At 35.2% G+C, this 18,324-nt stretch overlaps 1 protein-coding gene across 1 annotated transcript in view; it reads right to left on the bottom strand.

The window, feature by feature from the left end:
* Window positions 1-15,153, bottom strand: part of cpo (couch potato) — a 154,927-nt gene extending 139,774 nt beyond the window's left edge. The window contains exon 1 of the mRNA XM_053748369.1: window positions 14,957-15,153. Coding sequence (XP_053604344.1) covers window positions 14,957-15,016 — 60 coding nt within the window. The 5' untranslated portion in view covers window positions 15,017-15,153. The remainder of the gene's footprint in view (window positions 1-14,956) is intronic.
* Between the last annotated feature and the right edge of the window lie 3,171 nt (window positions 15,154-18,324).

The following is an 18,324-nucleotide window of genomic DNA, read 5'->3' as shown; positions in this document are numbered from 1 at the left end:
TTAATTCTCAATCACATAAATGGAGTTGAAATTAGTTCACAAATAATAAAACCTAGATTACCTAATAAAATATTATAAATGCAGTGAAGTTCCGGTGAAACAGTTCGTAAACCGTTTGTAAATTTAAATCAAGTTGTTGAATGTTGTTAAACATAGAATTTAAACACCGCATATTTTAAATACATTCTGGAACAATTTTAGCTTTTTTGTTTTACATTGTTCTACAAATAGCGCTAATAACACTTTAAATAACTCTTTAAGGCCGAGTAAGATTGAATCTAAATTGAATTACAAAGAGTTTATTCTCACTATTGCGTCAACTTATTCATTGCTGAGTGACTACTGTATGAGACACACTGCTATCAAAATTGTATAAATAATTATGGTGGTATCATAAGGCATATCAAAGTACACCATGAAAAAAATAAGTATTTCAATTGGTGTTTTCGGTGATGCTTTCAAAAGTAAAAAGGACAACATTTTGTTATTTCAACGAGTATAGACAATTTTTTTCAAAATATTGCGTCTATGGACAATCAACAATAATTATTTTGGTAAATGGCTACACGTTACAATACATTTCATAAAACATCTAAACAAAATGTTTGTATTTGTTGTATTTTTAATTAACATTTTAGGTACAACCCTCAGGAATATATACTATGGAATATATAAGGCCAAGAGCCAATATACTAAGGAATATATAAGGCCAAGAGCCATGCCCAATTGCTCAATTGTAGCTCCGTTCTTTTGTATAAGTTTAGAGGCTACTAGGCGTTGACGTAGGAACGTCGAAACTTAACAACAACAATACAATTTCTGCATTGTCTGTCGTCGGACGTCAAAATAACGGAGCTCGACTGAGCAAGGGGGCATGGCTCTAAGAATGCACTAAGGATGCGCGCCACACGCACTAACCGTGTGTACCGACAGAGGTGATTCTCAAGCATTGTTCCCGCACAATGTTGTTCTCTTGTGTAATACTGCTGAATCGCCGATTGCAAAACGTCCGTTGTCTGTCATGGCGTTGTCGCGGTGTGTCGAATTCGCATGGTGGAGCCGTGATAAGTATTTTGCATTAGTACGTGATAAGTATTTTGCTTTTCGGTTATTGGATAATGGTAAAATAAAAAAATATCACGTTTAGTGAATTACGATCTGGCATGTTGCATATAATTGTATATTGAGAAAAAGAAAGATCTACAGCTACTAACCAACACCTAAACAGACATGAAGATGATTAGCAAAGGAAGCAATTTAAAGATCCTCACAAATATTATTTATGCTGTATGTAATATGTTTGAGCAAATAAACGTTTTTTCTTTCATTCTTTCAAATAAAAACAGAAAAAATAACTAAAGTTGAACGCTAAAACACTATTTTAAGTTGCTATAGTAAAATAGGTATTTAACAATAATATTTATTGAACTAATGTACCTATACATTGGTTCAAAAATATTTTTGTCCGCTGCTCGAGCAATGAGTTGTATTTACATTATTGTAACTTTCACGTACTCGTAAATATTATAATTCGTTGATACAATTTAGAAACGTTTATTATTACTATTTTAATAAATGAAACGAACGAACATTTACATAACGACAGGAAAACAATCCACATGTGCTCTTAATCAAACTATGAAAACTGAAATCGAGGTATTTCCGAACACAACAAATGCGACGGGTATTGGTGCAGGGTGATTGTAATAAACGTGTTTGCTCAGGGCGAAAAGGGTAACGAATTGGTACACACGCGTAAAAAGTTATTAATTAAGTTCTGCTGACTAACTGGCGGTAATAAAATACCAGTTATTTTATGTTGTTTCTGAGCCACGCACGTTATCTTCACTGAAACCTATTAGCAAAAAACTCGGTAAAGATACATAACATTGAAGTAATTATGAAACAAAAGACAAAAAACCGCATACAATTTTCCAAAATCCCCAACATTGACTAAAACATTGATTTAAATTATGCATGTATATACTAAGTGCAGGAAGCAATGCCTAGACACAAACAAAGAGTACGTAGCGGTGCACTTAGGTTCGTGGTGCAGTTAAATGCAAGCCGATTACAAGATCCAGTAGAACTGTACTCAATCATGATTTTCCTATTTATCGACATACTGACTGCGGAGTACGCAATCTCCAAGAGATACAATACTAAATTCGAAAGTATAATGATATTCTAAAATCAAGGGGGAGTTTCACTACTTTGACGTTAACTTTAACCTGCGCGCCGCGCCGCAGATGTTTAGACAACTTTAAGTACCTACTTTAAGTTTTTCTTCGCAAAGTTAACTGATGCAATGAACCCACTGTTAGAGTAATATAGACGTAAACACATTTCAAAAATAGTTCTCCACCAGAAGTAATATTAATGTAGTGGAATTCAGCTTCTTTATAGACTTGACTGACTCTTGACTCTATGATTTTTTATAAATAAACCTGACAATGACAGACTAGAGAAAAAGAGGACGATCGATTAAGGACTGTGTGCTGGACGAGACGCGGACCAAGAGGGACCTCGACGACTCTATATATAAGCAATAATTCCGGTAACAATTCCGATGGAACTTCACGAAGTGGATTGTTTTCGGATAGTCTGTAGTATAAATATTTCTTAAATTAACAGCATTGAATAATATTTATACATTTTACAATTACAATCACAAAATACTTGGACGTAGGTATAATATTAATGTACAGTAAAATTAAGAGCAACCAGTAGAGTGGTAACCACTTAATTTAACTAGCGATACTTGCCTTTGCATATTACTTACATTGCCTAGATATTTTCAAATTATTGTTATTTGCTTACCAATTATCAATTTTACTGCCGATTTTGTAAGTAATACATACCTGAAATAAAAAAAAAGAATTGCATATATAAAAAATATATTTCGTGATAAAATACACATGTACATACCTTATCTATACTTATACATTATAGACGAAATAAGTTTTCGTAAACAAAATGATTATATTTATAAATATTAGTCGCAATTTCGCTTACACAGCATCCGGCAATCGAAAATCACCGAAATGTAAAATCGTGATTCGGGAATTCAATGCAATGTACTGATTTATCCAGTGTTAAAATATATTTACACTGCACGCCCTACAGGCTATCAATCAATGCATTACGGATTCGCTTATGAAGCCAGCGGTCACTCCCGGTCGTATTTACCCCGTGCTGGTCGCGAATGGATCCGAAATGAGGCAAATAAGCAATTATGCGCTCATATTCAGCTCCGATTACGCGGCAATTTTAGCATGGAAGGTCTGCCATACCGCGCGGTTGATTGCGAATTTTTATACGATTCGACAGCTCATCGAAAACCCTTTAGGTACAATGAAAAGCATATAAATCATTGAATGTTCGTCGCTATTGCGGCCACATTAAGTTATTGGTATGTAAGTTGTAAATTTAAATGTACAGTCGATGACAAATCAAGTATGGATTAGGACTCTATGCGGCGGCAATAGCGACGACTTTGCAATGAATTTGAGTAGCTTGATGTGTTGTCGGGAATATTTTTTGACGACGGCGGAGGACCTTGGGGCTGGCTCAATCTGTGTGATTTGTCCTAATATATTTATTATTGTTTATTATTTATTTTCACGAACGGTTTTAGTTTTTTGTTTCCCGATGTTATTTCAACTTTTGCTTGCCCTTTCACAGTACTACACTTTGTTTATTGTTACAGTTATTTACTTTGTAACGGATCAGAAAAAGGCCAGAGCCTACGCATTCCTATTTGTCAAGAAATTTTTTGAAATATCTCCGTGACTTTGTCAGCGGAAAAATGATATTGTGTATTTTTAACTCATTCCTCAACGATATACCTACCGCACCTATTAAATTTTAGCGCAATGTAGCTCTTTAGGGATTGATTCAAAAACTAGATTGTCGGTAGACAGTCGTGTAGTTGAAGTCATGTCAGGTGCCTTTAGCGAGTTGATCAAAATCTGACACCAATGTTAACAATTACATATTCGATAAGAAATAAATTTTAAAACCTTTGTGTTTAAGTTCATGTCTCTTATTGTACTACAAAATATTAAGTTTGAATGTATAAATCTATACATATTATAACCTATTAACTGGGTTAAGCACACACAATGTATCGATCTAATAAATGTATGCCACTAGCGGTCAGCGATGTCGTAGAAATTTGATAAATATGCAATTTGTCTGTTTGTTTTATGCAGTTTAATAAATATTATTGAGCGATGACCTGATCGAGTAGGTACTTGACGACATAATTTATTTTATTATTTGACATTCATTTATTTACAGTAATTCATTTATATAATTTACATGCAAACCCTTAGAAAATTCATTTATGACACTAGAGCCTAAGTGATTGTAAATTAGTATTTTTTTGTTTTCACCTATCATAAAAAGTTTGCTTTTATGCCTTTAACATTGTGGTTGTAGCATACACGTTGTTGTTGCAAATAAATATAAATATAATAATAAATATATAAATTACACAAATTGAGCTAGCCCCAAAGTAAGTTCTAGACTTGTGTTATGGGATACTAACTCAACGATACTATATTTTATAACATATACATATATAGATAAACATCCAAGACCCGTGCCAATCAGAAAAAGATCATTTTCCATCATGACCCGGATCGAACCCGGGACCTCTCAGTTCAGAGGCAAGCACTTTACCACTGCGCCACAGAGGTCGTCAAAAACAATCCCTAAATCCTTCTAATTTCCTAAAAAATACTTTGTACACTCATACGAACACAAATCAAATATAATTCTGCCTGTCACGTATTGAAATAAGCACGCAAAAAAATTAATTGAAAAAAAAATGATAATGTTATATTGATGGTAACCTATTCGTCTACAATGTTATCAACAAAATACAAACGCGATCGCATTTCCATAATATCCCGCCCGCATACGGAACACGCACCGAGCTCGTGTACCAGATTTGGGTTATTATTTCACCCCGTGTACCAGATTTCAGTTATTATTTCACCACGTTCAATCCCGGCTAAATTATATTGTTTGCCCGAACCAAACGCTTTGATATCAACAAGGTGTATTTAATATTTATGTACGCAATCATCCTTGGCTTGGGAATTTGGTTCATTTTGATTTTACAAATTTAATGTTTTCCATGATATTACAAAGCTGACAAAGGGATACGGTTCACCTGACAGTAAGCGATTACGTAGCGACGCCCACAACTCTGGGAGTATTATAAACAATGTTATTTGAATATAAGACGAAAGGAGATCTATCGGCCAAACTGCCAATAAATAAACATTTCTTCAAAATGAAAAAAACAAATGATGAAAAAGCTAACATAAATAGAATTTAGATAAGTTTTAATGACCTAGATGTAATCAACAAAAATATTAATATCATTTCTATTCAAATGGTCAAGACAACAATGTTGGCAAGTTTATGGATATTTTGTCTGATATAAATCTATTTCTAAGAAACATTCCGATTCTGAACGCAGGATTACATAGTCGTACGACTCTTGTGAAATACTTTAAAACAATGACGTGTTTTTCATTTAAAAAATTAAGCCAAGAACTCGAATAATAAGTTCTTTCGTAGAAGCATCGATTTTTAAAACATATGTTCCAAATAAATTTTAAAATTATATGAATCGCAAGAAATTTCATAAATCTCGTACCATAAAGCTCTACTGTTTTATATCTTTATACATATTATAAAATGAAGTGTCGCGTCTGTCTGTATGAAAGCGATAAACTCAAAAACTACGCGATCGATGCCAGGTCTGGCGCCAATTCTTCATAAATTCACTTTGACAACACGCATTGTCGTGTGCAAATTGAGAACGAAGAAGCTGATCAACTACATTTATGAAGTACGTAACTTCATAAATATAATTGATCAGCTTCTTGCTTCTTCTCAGCGCCAGAACAACAATTCACTGGCTTTTATTTATCAGTATTCACGTGCTATGTCACCACATGTCGCCTGGTATAATGACACACATACTTTGGTTACGTACTACATTCTGAGACTAGTCTATCCATTGAATCATTCATTTAAGGTAACTTAACGAGTTGAAATGTACGGTACGTAACTATTTGTTTTGTTCATAATGTTTAGTTTTCTCTAATCACCAATTTCAAACATTTTATTTCGATCAGCGTCAATTACGCAAATTATTCCGTGTAAACCGAAGGAAAAGTTCAATATCATGGATTCTCGAAAATTGTCTATTAAATCCACCTACTCATTTTGATGCCAAATATTTTGACGCATGTCAGAATCGTAAACGGGTTTAGTTTCCATGAGATTTGGAAACTTATCGCCCGGAAAATAAACAACCGATGTAAGACGATGCTAAAAATAAAAGCGTCGGAGCGAAGCAAATTGGTCGTTCAGTTTTGGCGATAATTTACTTGGTAAAGGTCCTGATGAGCACATAAAATGAATGCGAATGGTCAACGCCGCCGGCGACACTGCTTTGGGTGAGCGCCAACAGTCGTAATGACACCTCACTTTGCGACCAATCGAACTTGCGAAACACGGACTGCTGGCTTGCTCTGTCCTGTCTATCCTTATTTAGATCGGAATTCCGTTTATTTGTTTAATTTGTGAAGAAATTATCAAGTTCTCAAATTATTTTAATTGTAATTATTCATAATACAATGCAAGGTATAAATAACGTTGCATTTAGCTAATTATTGCCACTATGCCATTTGTTACATCAGCACACTGTTGGCTACATGGTTACACATTTTGTATTTCTTCAATATTATTGTTTTAATCATTTTAGTTTTAATCATCCGATATCACTTTAAAGTGACCTTTTGGTATGAAAATGAAGAGCCGTAAATTGAACACAGTGCACCAATAACAGGCGGCGGGACCTCGGAATATGGAGACGCACAGCCGGACACGCGTCCCGAATGTTAATGTCCGCTCTAAACTCACTTCCTACTCTAGTTTCAGGGTTGCCACTGTCTGTATCTGATTGATTTTGCAATATCTTATGTTCTACTGCTAGAAAGTCGCTAAGTATCTTAATTTTGAAGCTGCAAATCAAAAAACAAAAATACAAAATAAAAAAGCAAAATCAATACTATCTATTAGGGCAATATATACATGGTTACGTAACCATGCATATATTGCGCTGCTAACCTAATATAGATATATTATATGGTAAACTATTTAGTGATTTTATTGGTTCTTAATAAAATAAATATTTTCTGAACTCCATAAAAGTTGTTCTTAGAATCCCCATAAATGTCACAAATATCCGACGAACATTTGTATGACGAAGGCAAAGAGAAACATTCGGTCTCAATGTTATTAGAACATTTATAGGTGACGATTTTACTTTCACAACGGAGAATCCAAAGTAAGCTGACATTTACATTTAAAAATGGAAAACAAAATAGAGCAACAATAGCCTAATCAAATTAGTTAGAGCGCTACAAACCAACAGGTACGGAACGTGCGCGACGCGACGCGACGCGGATCGAGCCCCAGCGGATGGCACACAATACATCACAAATATTACTACCATTGTTGGCATTAGAATATTAAGTCAGTAATTCTATTATACCTTGCACTTTTAATAGCGGAATAAATTATTATTTTTGAGAACAATAATTTAAATCGGATTGCCTACTGGTGAATACATGTCAGAAGAGTTAAGTTTTGCCCAGGAGCGGGTAATACCTTTCTCAATAGGATAATACCTCTATTTGGCAGAATTTCGATGTACCTTTTTTTGATATAACACATTTATCTTTTTTAAAGAATATTTTATAGCAACAAAAAAAATTATTATATTCATATTTAGCCAAATATAGATAGCCATGTTTGGCCAAATGTTTATATGTTCGAATTCACAACACTACACTTTGAAGGTAGTAGAATATTATAAGTTATATTAGTTGTCATAATCAGGTTTATGATCTAAACAATCACGACTTAATAGACGCATGACCTCACCAGTCATACTCCGATGAGACTGACGCAGTGCGCATTTTAATTGTTTGTCGATTGACACACCTAATTATAGTCTGATTGTGGACTAGCTAAGGTGGTATTACGTAAACAAAGGCAGCAACGATTTATTGGTTCGTTCTAGTAATAAATGCAAAAAGACGATTGAAAATAGAGAGGATTTAAAGAAAGGGCACTCAGAAAAATAAATGTATATACATGTATAATAAAAATAAAAGATATACAATAAAAAGGCAATAAAAGATATACAATAAATATGAATTCAAGATAAAAAGTTACAGAAACGAAATTTTTAAATACAACTTATTTATGTATGGTTAATTAGATGTTATATAATTTACGAATGCACATGATATAAATAACGAATTAGGTATTAGATGCAGTCATTCTGCAGTCAGAATTGGAATCATACCTTATTGAATAATTGAGCATAAACCGGCATCTAGGACTTGGCGAGCGCGTGTCATCATATATTAACATATCACGTAACCTAGTTCGCAGGTATTTAATTATGTTTATGGCTAGAGACGCAAAATTATCGCACTTTCCTGCTTTAATTTATCGTAGAGTATTTCAGTCAAGATACCTAGCTTGCAATATAACAAGAAGAATCTCTTTATCATTTTATAAAATAAAATCTTTTTTATATTCCTATCAGATGCTTAACTAAAGTTGGATTAAATCAATTTGTCCTTTTTGGACATCCAAAAAAGACTTAGGCTCGTTTCGTACGTTTATATCTATCTCATGTAATCTGCTCAAACGAGCTTAACGCTAATGATAAAAAATATTGCTGAAACTAAAAAAATGGAAAAATAATAAGTATTAACAAATACATGTTTGACATGAAATTTACTTAGAAAAGAACACCACTTTCGCTTATATTGCCTATGCATAAATATTGGAACAGAAGCAATATCAAAGTACACATGAAAAAATAAGAAAAGTAATTGGATACAAACTCCGGACGGAACACCATAAATCGAAGCGGGCGTTCCCGATGGTTATTATAGGTAGGACAATATGCATGACCCAGTGCTGCTGGTTTTAATATTCACGAGGCGCGCGGGCGCACGCTGCGATGTAATAAAAGCACGCTTCAGCGCTTAACGAGCAAGACCGATGAGCTCCTTCGTATTCCAAACAAAACGGGCCCGTACGTGACCACATCGGGCCAAGATCTTAATTTGTGGTGACATGATTGCGAATTACTCCCGGTTTGACGGTGTTAGCTCGCGTGATAGTTGTATACACTTGTAGATCACCTTTGACCTTAACAATCCTATAGTTAGGTTTATGATCTAGAGTGAGCTATAAATGTTTAATTGTATTTGATATCAGAATCAATAATGTCAGTGAGGTCAGTTTACAACAATTCAAGCGAATTTAGTACACCAAATCCGACAATAACAAATAATGCAAAAAAAACATATATAAACGAAACTGGAAATAGAAAGTTAATCTAACAAAAATAGAACATCAAGAAATAATAAACATAAACTTTGAAAAGGCATCAAAATTGTTGATTATATTCGAATGACTACATTTGAAGAAACAACAAATACCACCAAAGAATAAATTAGTTAAAAAACTCAATTTTCGCTAACAATGAGTGAAATCGAGATAGGAGTTTTCGTTTTCAAAACGTGACTAAAATTTCGACATCTCCATTAAAAAGAATTTGAAGATAAATTTAAAATATAGTTAAAATGCATTAAATGATAAAAGCAAATTTCTTTGATGGCGATGTAGCTGTATACGTAGAGTTTGAAACTTAAACTTCCGAGACAGCAAAGCAAAGAAAGTTATCAGCAATCGAGGACCATTGATTGCGCACAAAGAACGTTTCGTTTCGCGACATTCGAGTTCGATTTTCCGCTCACAATACGGGCGACGATTTTCGCCTACCATTCGAGATTATACTTCCACAGTTGGTTCGGTTTCAACATTGTTCGGCCTCTTTCGTGTACCCTAACAACTGTGTGAATGGGAAATACGAGATGGCTCATCCCTACTTATTCTTCTAGCCAGACGACATTTGTCAACGACGTACTACAATATCGGTGAATTAATTTGTTGTTAGGATTCAAAGCAATGTTGGTAGGTACGTTTTGGCAAGTGACCAAGCTTCCTGAACAATGCACAATAAATATCTAGTGTTAGTGCTAGTCTTTAATTACTAGACTCCAATTACGGACTAACGGTAAGCGTGGTCCATGTCACTAAACAGAAAACTGTCTCCAAGGCGCCGTAAAAAGCGCTTATTTTTTTATTAGAGAATTGACCTTGCAGTAAGTGTCTCGTCCCAATGTATAATGATTTTCTCTACTCAGCCATTTACAAATATAATTTGAGACCCAAATTGTAACCAAAAAAATCCCATGCCAAATCTTGCTCAACAATGATGCACAAAAACTAAAACAAAATCTATCAACGGGGGTAATTAACTCTTTCACTTTGATTTCTTTTTTGGGACTTAAAAACATCAAACGAGATTTTTTTGCTCTTTGCTCACAAAGGGTGATCGCCGGTAATCCGAGGTGCAAAAGCGATGGAGAGGCGGTGCTCAGCGCATCGGAAAACAGTTATTGGGTAGGGAGTGCGCTGTGCATGCCCGTGTTTGTGTGGTCAGTCTACTGTGCAGAGCTTTAGCTGATGTTACGATGGTTTATCATGAATTCAACTGACCGAATCGCCCACTTTATTAAAATAATCTTCTACACTACATGATGATGAACATTTCGTCCACAACTTTAATTATTGTACGCTCAAATTCCGTTAACTTCGAAAGTTAAAGCAGGTAACTCACAAACAAGACAGGAAAGCGTAAGCCAAAAATTGTTGAAAAGCCGCAACATGGCCCCATCAAAAAGCCAAAATTGTCTAACGAAATTCAATTTAAAGTTTTGCACGAGTTACCCAATCTGAGTAACATTATCTAAAGCTCAATTAATTATTACTTTCTTAATGGACAAAGGAACTCTTTGCAACACTCATCAAACAAGACACAAACTAGACAAAAGCGCGTAAATAGCAATCGTTCACTCCTCGTTGCATGGAAAACTATCTCCCTTTTGTTCGTATACATAAGATATACCCGTCTTTTTCGTCCTGTGAGAGGAAATACGGCAGGAGCTATTTGTTTTTACAGTCGAGCGCCGACGAACAAATTAGGTGGACAAACTGTTGAAACAGGCGAGGTGTCTATATTCCAGTCTGTGGAAATTCTTCTTAAAATCGTTCGAGAGCGAATGTCCCGCGATAGAGCCCGAGCGAGGCAATAATTTTCTGCCGCCTATGAAGATGTTCGTTCAATCTACGCATTATTGGCAGTTGCTTATGGGATTTTCAAGATCCGATATCTTTATAAAACCGTTTTGTTCCTTTCAATTTAGCTTTGTCTTTACAGATACTGTATAGTCAAGACCGTAAATTTAAAATCTTATAAGTAGCCTACTTTTGAGAAATAACAACTTACTACAAAATTTCGATAATTTCAAAAAAATTTCATATAGATTCCTATAACCACTTGTACATATTGATATTGTAATGAATACTTTAGATTTCATTATAATATTGAACAAATATGCAAATAATATATCTTTTTATGCATGTCGAATTTATCCAATAATAATATTTTATATTTTTGTTTTGTTTTGATCCAACCAACTGTTTTTATTTTTAGAAAACCAAACGATTGCTGTACAGAAACAAAAGTTTTCTAGACTTTACACAAAGTGCCCTCTTTCAGTAACGTTAACAATAAAACGTGAATGAACTCATTGCCAAAGCAATCGCAGGTTTCTGGAAGCCATATAAATGTTTGCAAGTCGACGCGAGATTCCAGCTATTTGTTATCAACTGATAGAGTGATTTTCTATTATAGCTTGTAAAAAATATTCCTATTCCAACAATTTTATTAGGATGATCAAAATTTTGAAGTTAGAATATAGGTACTTAGGGTTAGTTAACTTCGATTTTCCAGAGAATCGAAGGATCCAGATCCTACAAAATATTTTTGTCAGTAGATGTGTTTACATAATTTATGTTTTACATAAAATGTGTTTACATAGTTTACTCATTCTAACGCAAGATATTGACAATTAGGTCCGTATTAAAAATTACATAATCAAAAATTTTTCTTCAGCTTTCAATCCATATGCCCCAGAATTTTCTTTGGCTAACACTTATAAGACAGGAAGAGCATCCATTGCATCCGTTATCATCGAAATAATCTCCCGTCGCACAACATCGGGGGCCAGACGAGACGGCGCCTGGACGACGACGCCAGTCGCTGACTCGCCCCTCCAAGTGGTCTGAAGCGAAAACTGAAAGCTGCTTTTGTGTGAAACTTTAAAGAAATTCACTAAATTCCGAACCAACTATCAGGCACTATAAATATTAGCGTCAATTTATTTTACAGTTTTAATGAGATTATTACATTGAGTTAGAAAACCAAATTAATAATACGCTACAATTTAAAAGCAAATTCACTTGCTATGAAAGACGTGATTAAAACATTTTAGTAGAGTCATTTCAATATCTCGTCATCTATGAACAGACATTTGTCTATTCATAGATGATGTATACATGAGTGATTACATACGTGTCGTGAGGAAGGGTTGCTAGCGCTTCCCCTTTACCCGATGCATAATTCACATCAAAGAGAAGCACATCTTCATGAACTTGCACAGAGTAGACAGACCGTCAAACTCGAGCAATTATATTAGCTAGACCTAATAATTAACTAAAAGGATCTCAATTACATAACATCTTTTCACAGTAACTGTTCTCACACTCTTAAACCAGGATAACAATACAAGATGGTAAATAGGCTTTTGACTTTGGGTGTCGCTTTCTCATTCTGTAAATAATAAAACTTATTATTGACACGTATCTACGATTGTAGAAACCCCGTTTAACCCCGCATCTTGGTTTTAGTGAATAAAGCTTTGTCAATATTGTCAGGAACTCTTCTTCTTAGGTAGGTTTCAATTTTAAAAGTTAGTACTATTCATGAAAACTATGATATTAGATATATTATAATTTTAGATGAACGTGGTGGAGGACTTGCGAAGCTTCGTTTTATAGCATAAACTTATTGTGATGAATGAATATTCCTCTTTTGCTGGAAAAAAAATGCATTCCCCCAAAGGAATTAGGTCTTCGTTCCGCATAACATTTAATATAAGATAAAACTGCTCTGAAAATGTATACTGCTGAGTTTTAAACTTCGAAAGTTTATGTACGCGTGAGAATTAAACTACATTGTGGTTTGTTCCCAAAGTTGAAATACCAATTTCTATTTGTCACGAAGTCAGTTGAAGAAAAATGCCAAAATTGTAAACGTTGTAATATGTGTACTTACTTCTTTAATATAAGACTGGATTTTGTCACGGGGATGTCATTATTTATACACATCTTCTCCCCATTATTCACATATTGTCCCTATATTTATAAGACTCACAAAATAACTAGCATTTATCTCACTTTGTGATCACGTGATCACCAGCAACCAGATCCAGGTCATTACATGAAAATTCCATTTTGTATTTTCCGAGCAGAAATACTAACAAATTTATTATAAAACAAAATCTTTTTGCCTGCCCGAAAGAGAATAATTTTCATTTCGCGCGGCTGACAGAGAGTAGGTGTTTAGTTAATAGTAATCATATCACTACGTACATGATTCCCTTCTTAGTACAAAGAAAACTCCCAATTTATAAAGCTGTCCACACTTCCAGCGGCTGAAACGCTGAGCTGAAACTACACTATTTGTCTCGACATCACTTGGTGGTTGGCTGACACAACGCTGCCCACTTCTCGCCCCACTAGTTTGCTCGTTTTATCGCTTTTTCTTTAGGGATGTGACTATTTAATTTGTTATGTTTTTGGAACATTGTTTTGCGTTGTAACTGTATTTATATCTTCTTTTTTCAAATCTATCAAATGGCAGTCAAATTATATAGTTTTGTTTTACAGTAATCAAGCGCCTACCTATTTATTTCCTTATTATGGGATGATAACTTTAATCATTGATATGATTTGACGTCGTCCATGGAAATTTTCATTTATATGTATTACTAGCTGTTGCCCACGGCTTCTCCCGCGTTAATTTCTCACAGGAACAGTTTTTTTTCCGAGATGAAAGGTACCCTATGTCCTTCACCATACTTTAAATACATATAGTATGCAAAATTTCTAGAAGATTGGTTAAGTAGATAAAGCGTGAAGAGGTAACAAACAAACAAACTTACTTTCGCATTTATAATATTAGTTAAGATTGGGATATTAGTTAGGATAATATAAAAAATAAATCATTTAATACAGGCACTACCTATATTGACACTATATTCCTAAATTGTGTTTTCTGTAATTCTAATTCGCCCATCTAAACTATTTATTACTTTCAGAGTTTCATTATAAAGTACCTTCCATTTCTGACTCACTCACTATATTAAATAAACTGGTAATAGAATTGGAATGCGAAATGTTTCAAATTTTCATAAAATATCGAACAACAATTCTTCCCGGATGTGACATGGCGCCGCATGCCCCTGGGAGCTTGACTTTGACATATCGATAAATATTTCAATACACGACCTTCGCTACCTAAGAATAGAATCTAAAATGTAATGTGCTAAGGGAAGCAATACAATCTTTCGTTACACAGCTGTCGTCGTCGCGAGGAAAATTTCCTTTTATTGTGTTAGCGAATGCTTATTGTATATCCGAACGTTTTCCCTCTTGTAACGGCTATGAAGCCGCGCCTCTCTGGCATTACTTTACAATTTGTAGCATGACAAATCGCTGAAACGGTACATTTGGTCCTATTGGAAACATGAGCTAGAAAGCTCAAATTACGATTAAACGAGTACCTACAATAGATAACTCATTAATTCCATATCCATATTTAATATATTCTTAAAAATCTATCATTACAGGTATATAAATAAAATCAACTGACCTCTTCCTCTGTGGTGGCGGTGTTGACCGAATCCATGCTTTGACAGAGTGCCAGCTCCATGTTCTTATGTTGTGGAGAGGCGGCCCGCGGCGAAGGTTGCTGCGGCGGCACCAGCGCGCCTTGTGTCGCTCCTGCCGCCTGCTGCACCCCTGCGCCGCCCGTAGCCGCAGGACTCTGTGCCTGCTGCAGACCCTGCGCTTGCAGGCTCTGAGCCGCCTGGAGATTCTGCGCTGCCTGAAGGCTCTGTTGGGCCTGCAGATTCTGCTGCGCCTGCAGGTTTTGCAGAGACTGATGGGCCAGATTCAATTGGTGCTGCTGCACGATACTCTGTTGCACTATGCTTTGCTGTACTTTAATGTGTTGATGCACGGCTAATTGGTGGATGGGATGGAGAGGAGCGGGGGGAGCGGGGTACGGGGGGGAGAGCCGCTGGCGCTTCACTTGCGCACTCTGAAGCGCTTCGTGCAGCCTCTTCACCGGAAGGGGACTCTGGCCGAGGTTATCCACGGCTGTGGCGGGGCGGGCTAGCCGAGTCACGTGACTCTGGCGAGCACCGACTGTGGCAGCGACAGGCGAGAGACCGCGCGCGACGCGACGCGGATTCGATATCGACGTATCAACAACGCGACACTACCCTCGTTACGGTACGCTTAGTAATTGACTTGCGACGTTTTAATAATTGTTAACGCGAATGTTTATTGATGCTCCAGGGGTTGAGCACCTACTATCAATCTTGAGAATTGATTCTTTGCTTGTAAACCACTCCTGAAATGAAAGAAAACACCTCGTTACACTTTGCGATAGCAAGAATTTGATATCGAAAACTAAATACTTATGTACACCTAATAAATTAATAAGGGAGCCGGAGATCGTATTCGATTTCAATCAATTGGCATTCCTATTTTTGCCAGGTCATGGCTAACTTAAATCAAGTACATTCGACTACATATCAAGTTATCCTGTATGGACCATGCGGTGTTAATAATAGTTTTGGGCAGGTTAATGTGCGGTTAACTGTACAATCATTCTAAATTCACATTTAAACTTATATTCAATGTAGTAATAGTTTTTTTAATCTGTTAATTTTTCGTTATCACAAAAGTACCTATCTTTATAAAATACCATCGCTCACATGAGTAAACCAGAAATAGTTCTTAAAATAATACAATTGGTCATGGCCATGTCTTACATTAAATTGGTCTCCAAGACCTTCAGATCAAATTGAACTTATTAATTGACATATGAGTAATCTTTTAGATGTAGGATATCCAACGTGTTTACATGAAAAATGTTATTTTTAAATGTCAAAGAGTGCCGGTTGCATACACGTGGGCGTCGCAAAGTCGTTCAAAACTGTTAGTCAGGGCAATAAACAACCAAAATTATCTAAATTAAAGACTAGACGGTGACAGTGTCAGTCCGTTAAATCACCAATATGACCCATTTACTTCGTTGATAATTATAGCACAATGTATGATCTTATTGGTTCAAAATGCACTATATTGCACTCTGTACTGCCTTCTGTTTTATATGTATGTATGAAGATCACTATGTTCGGGTAGAATCTTCAATTAATATTTTTAATTTCTAATACATTGAACAAAAATATTGTATACGCATTTAGTTTGGTAGATAATGTATGATTATGATATGCATGACATAACTTTCTTGTCACGTGTTAAATAGAATATGATCTCTCTGACGATAATAAAAGCTTTTATCAAAAATTACATTTTAGTAAAAACCTTATTTTAATAGATATAGAGTATGAGAAAAAACCGAATTAAAAAGTCATCAAAATAGACTTGAAATTTTTCCGCTCCATAAAGACTGCTAAGCAAAACATATTGCAAATATACCAAAACCTAGCAATATACATATGATGGCATATATCTCCGGATAAAAATCGAGCTCATACAGGCAAAATGTATAAAGATTTATAATCTAGACCGCTTTTGTTAAGTTTGCTGATGAGTACTATGCGTTGTTTGACGATGGCTTATTGTGTGCGGCAGCCGAAACCGGATCGTCTATCTCGTCTCTTTATCTCGGAAATGGTTACACGAATATATAAACCACGGATTAACGTGAAACATGGAATACGATTCAGGAAAAGGGTCATATAAATAAGCAACGGGGTTAAAACTTTTTAGTGTGCAAAACTCTTTGAGACACATAATTTTCTTTTGCAGACCTATAGGAAATAGCCGTTCTTGTTTCTCTATAGATAAGAAATACCATTCGAATTCAATGATCCGAGTCCAGTAACAGTTTAAATTTTACGAAATTAAATTTTTCCCATCTGAATGAAGGATTCACCAGACCATCTCTTAGAAAAGATTTCTCTGAATTCTCTGAAATTCTGAATTCTCTGTGAAGCTTAGCATGAAGTAGGTAGGTACTTATGGTGAAATGTGTAACTGTCTTGACAGGTTTCAAGATATATATACTTAATCATAATGTACCTGCCTTATTCCTTTGGCTTATTCACTAATGAGCTAATAAGTACGTGATAAAATGTTATTTTCGTAGTGATAAAAAAAAGTGATTACTTCCAGAGCCGGATTCAGTACTGCATGTAACAATCGGAATCACGTGCGAGAACATTAGCTTCAAGGTGAGCAGTTTTTGCTAACTCCGTGACTAACTCACGGACAAAAACTCGAGTATCTCGCAGAACATAATATCACTACTTCTGAACAATTGAATCTTCAATTTTTGAAAAGTATGCATTCTACCGCGTCAGTATTATAACATCTCTGGGAAATAGTTATGTTTTCTGAAGAACCTCTTGAATTTATTCCAAGATAATGAAATAAGTAATTAGGTGCCACTCCCAACTAAGAGTGGGTTGCACCGTCAACTTTGACGTTAATTGTACCGTGCGCAGAAAATCGCAATGTATGCCATTTTGTCTAAACCTTCCATTTGACGTTGACTTCAACCCCTGTTAAGTCAACGTCAAATTTAACGGTGCAACGCACCCTTAACTAAATTTCCACACAACCTAACAAGTTAAAAATGGGTCTCTATTGGTTCCCCTAATTTTTTGTATTACATAATTTAGGTTGGAACACAAACTTTTTGCTTAAAATTTTTTCGTACATTTTTATTATTCTTAATTCAGTATAGCCTATTTTTGATTCCCCTAACATTTTACCGTCATTCATTTACTTCCCAAATTAGTCAATAGTCCAAATAATTTATTACTTCTAATATTCATAATGGTTTAATTATGTTTCTCAATAAACAATTAAGTACAAAAGTATAACGCCTAATTTTTATTTACCTACCATCATGCAGAAGTATAGACTCTTCCCAACTTAACCTAACTTTTTAAACACATATCCAAACACCATGTTAACTTT

The sequence above is a fragment of the Plodia interpunctella genome, chromosome 8 (assembly GCF_027563975.2).
Source record: "Plodia interpunctella isolate USDA-ARS_2022_Savannah chromosome 8, ilPloInte3.2, whole genome shotgun sequence".
In the NCBI taxonomy this organism is placed as follows: domain Eukaryota; kingdom Metazoa; phylum Arthropoda; class Insecta; order Lepidoptera; family Pyralidae; genus Plodia; species Plodia interpunctella.
Note: the sequence above shows the minus strand (reverse complement) of the source record. Positions and strands in the feature narration are given on the sequence as shown.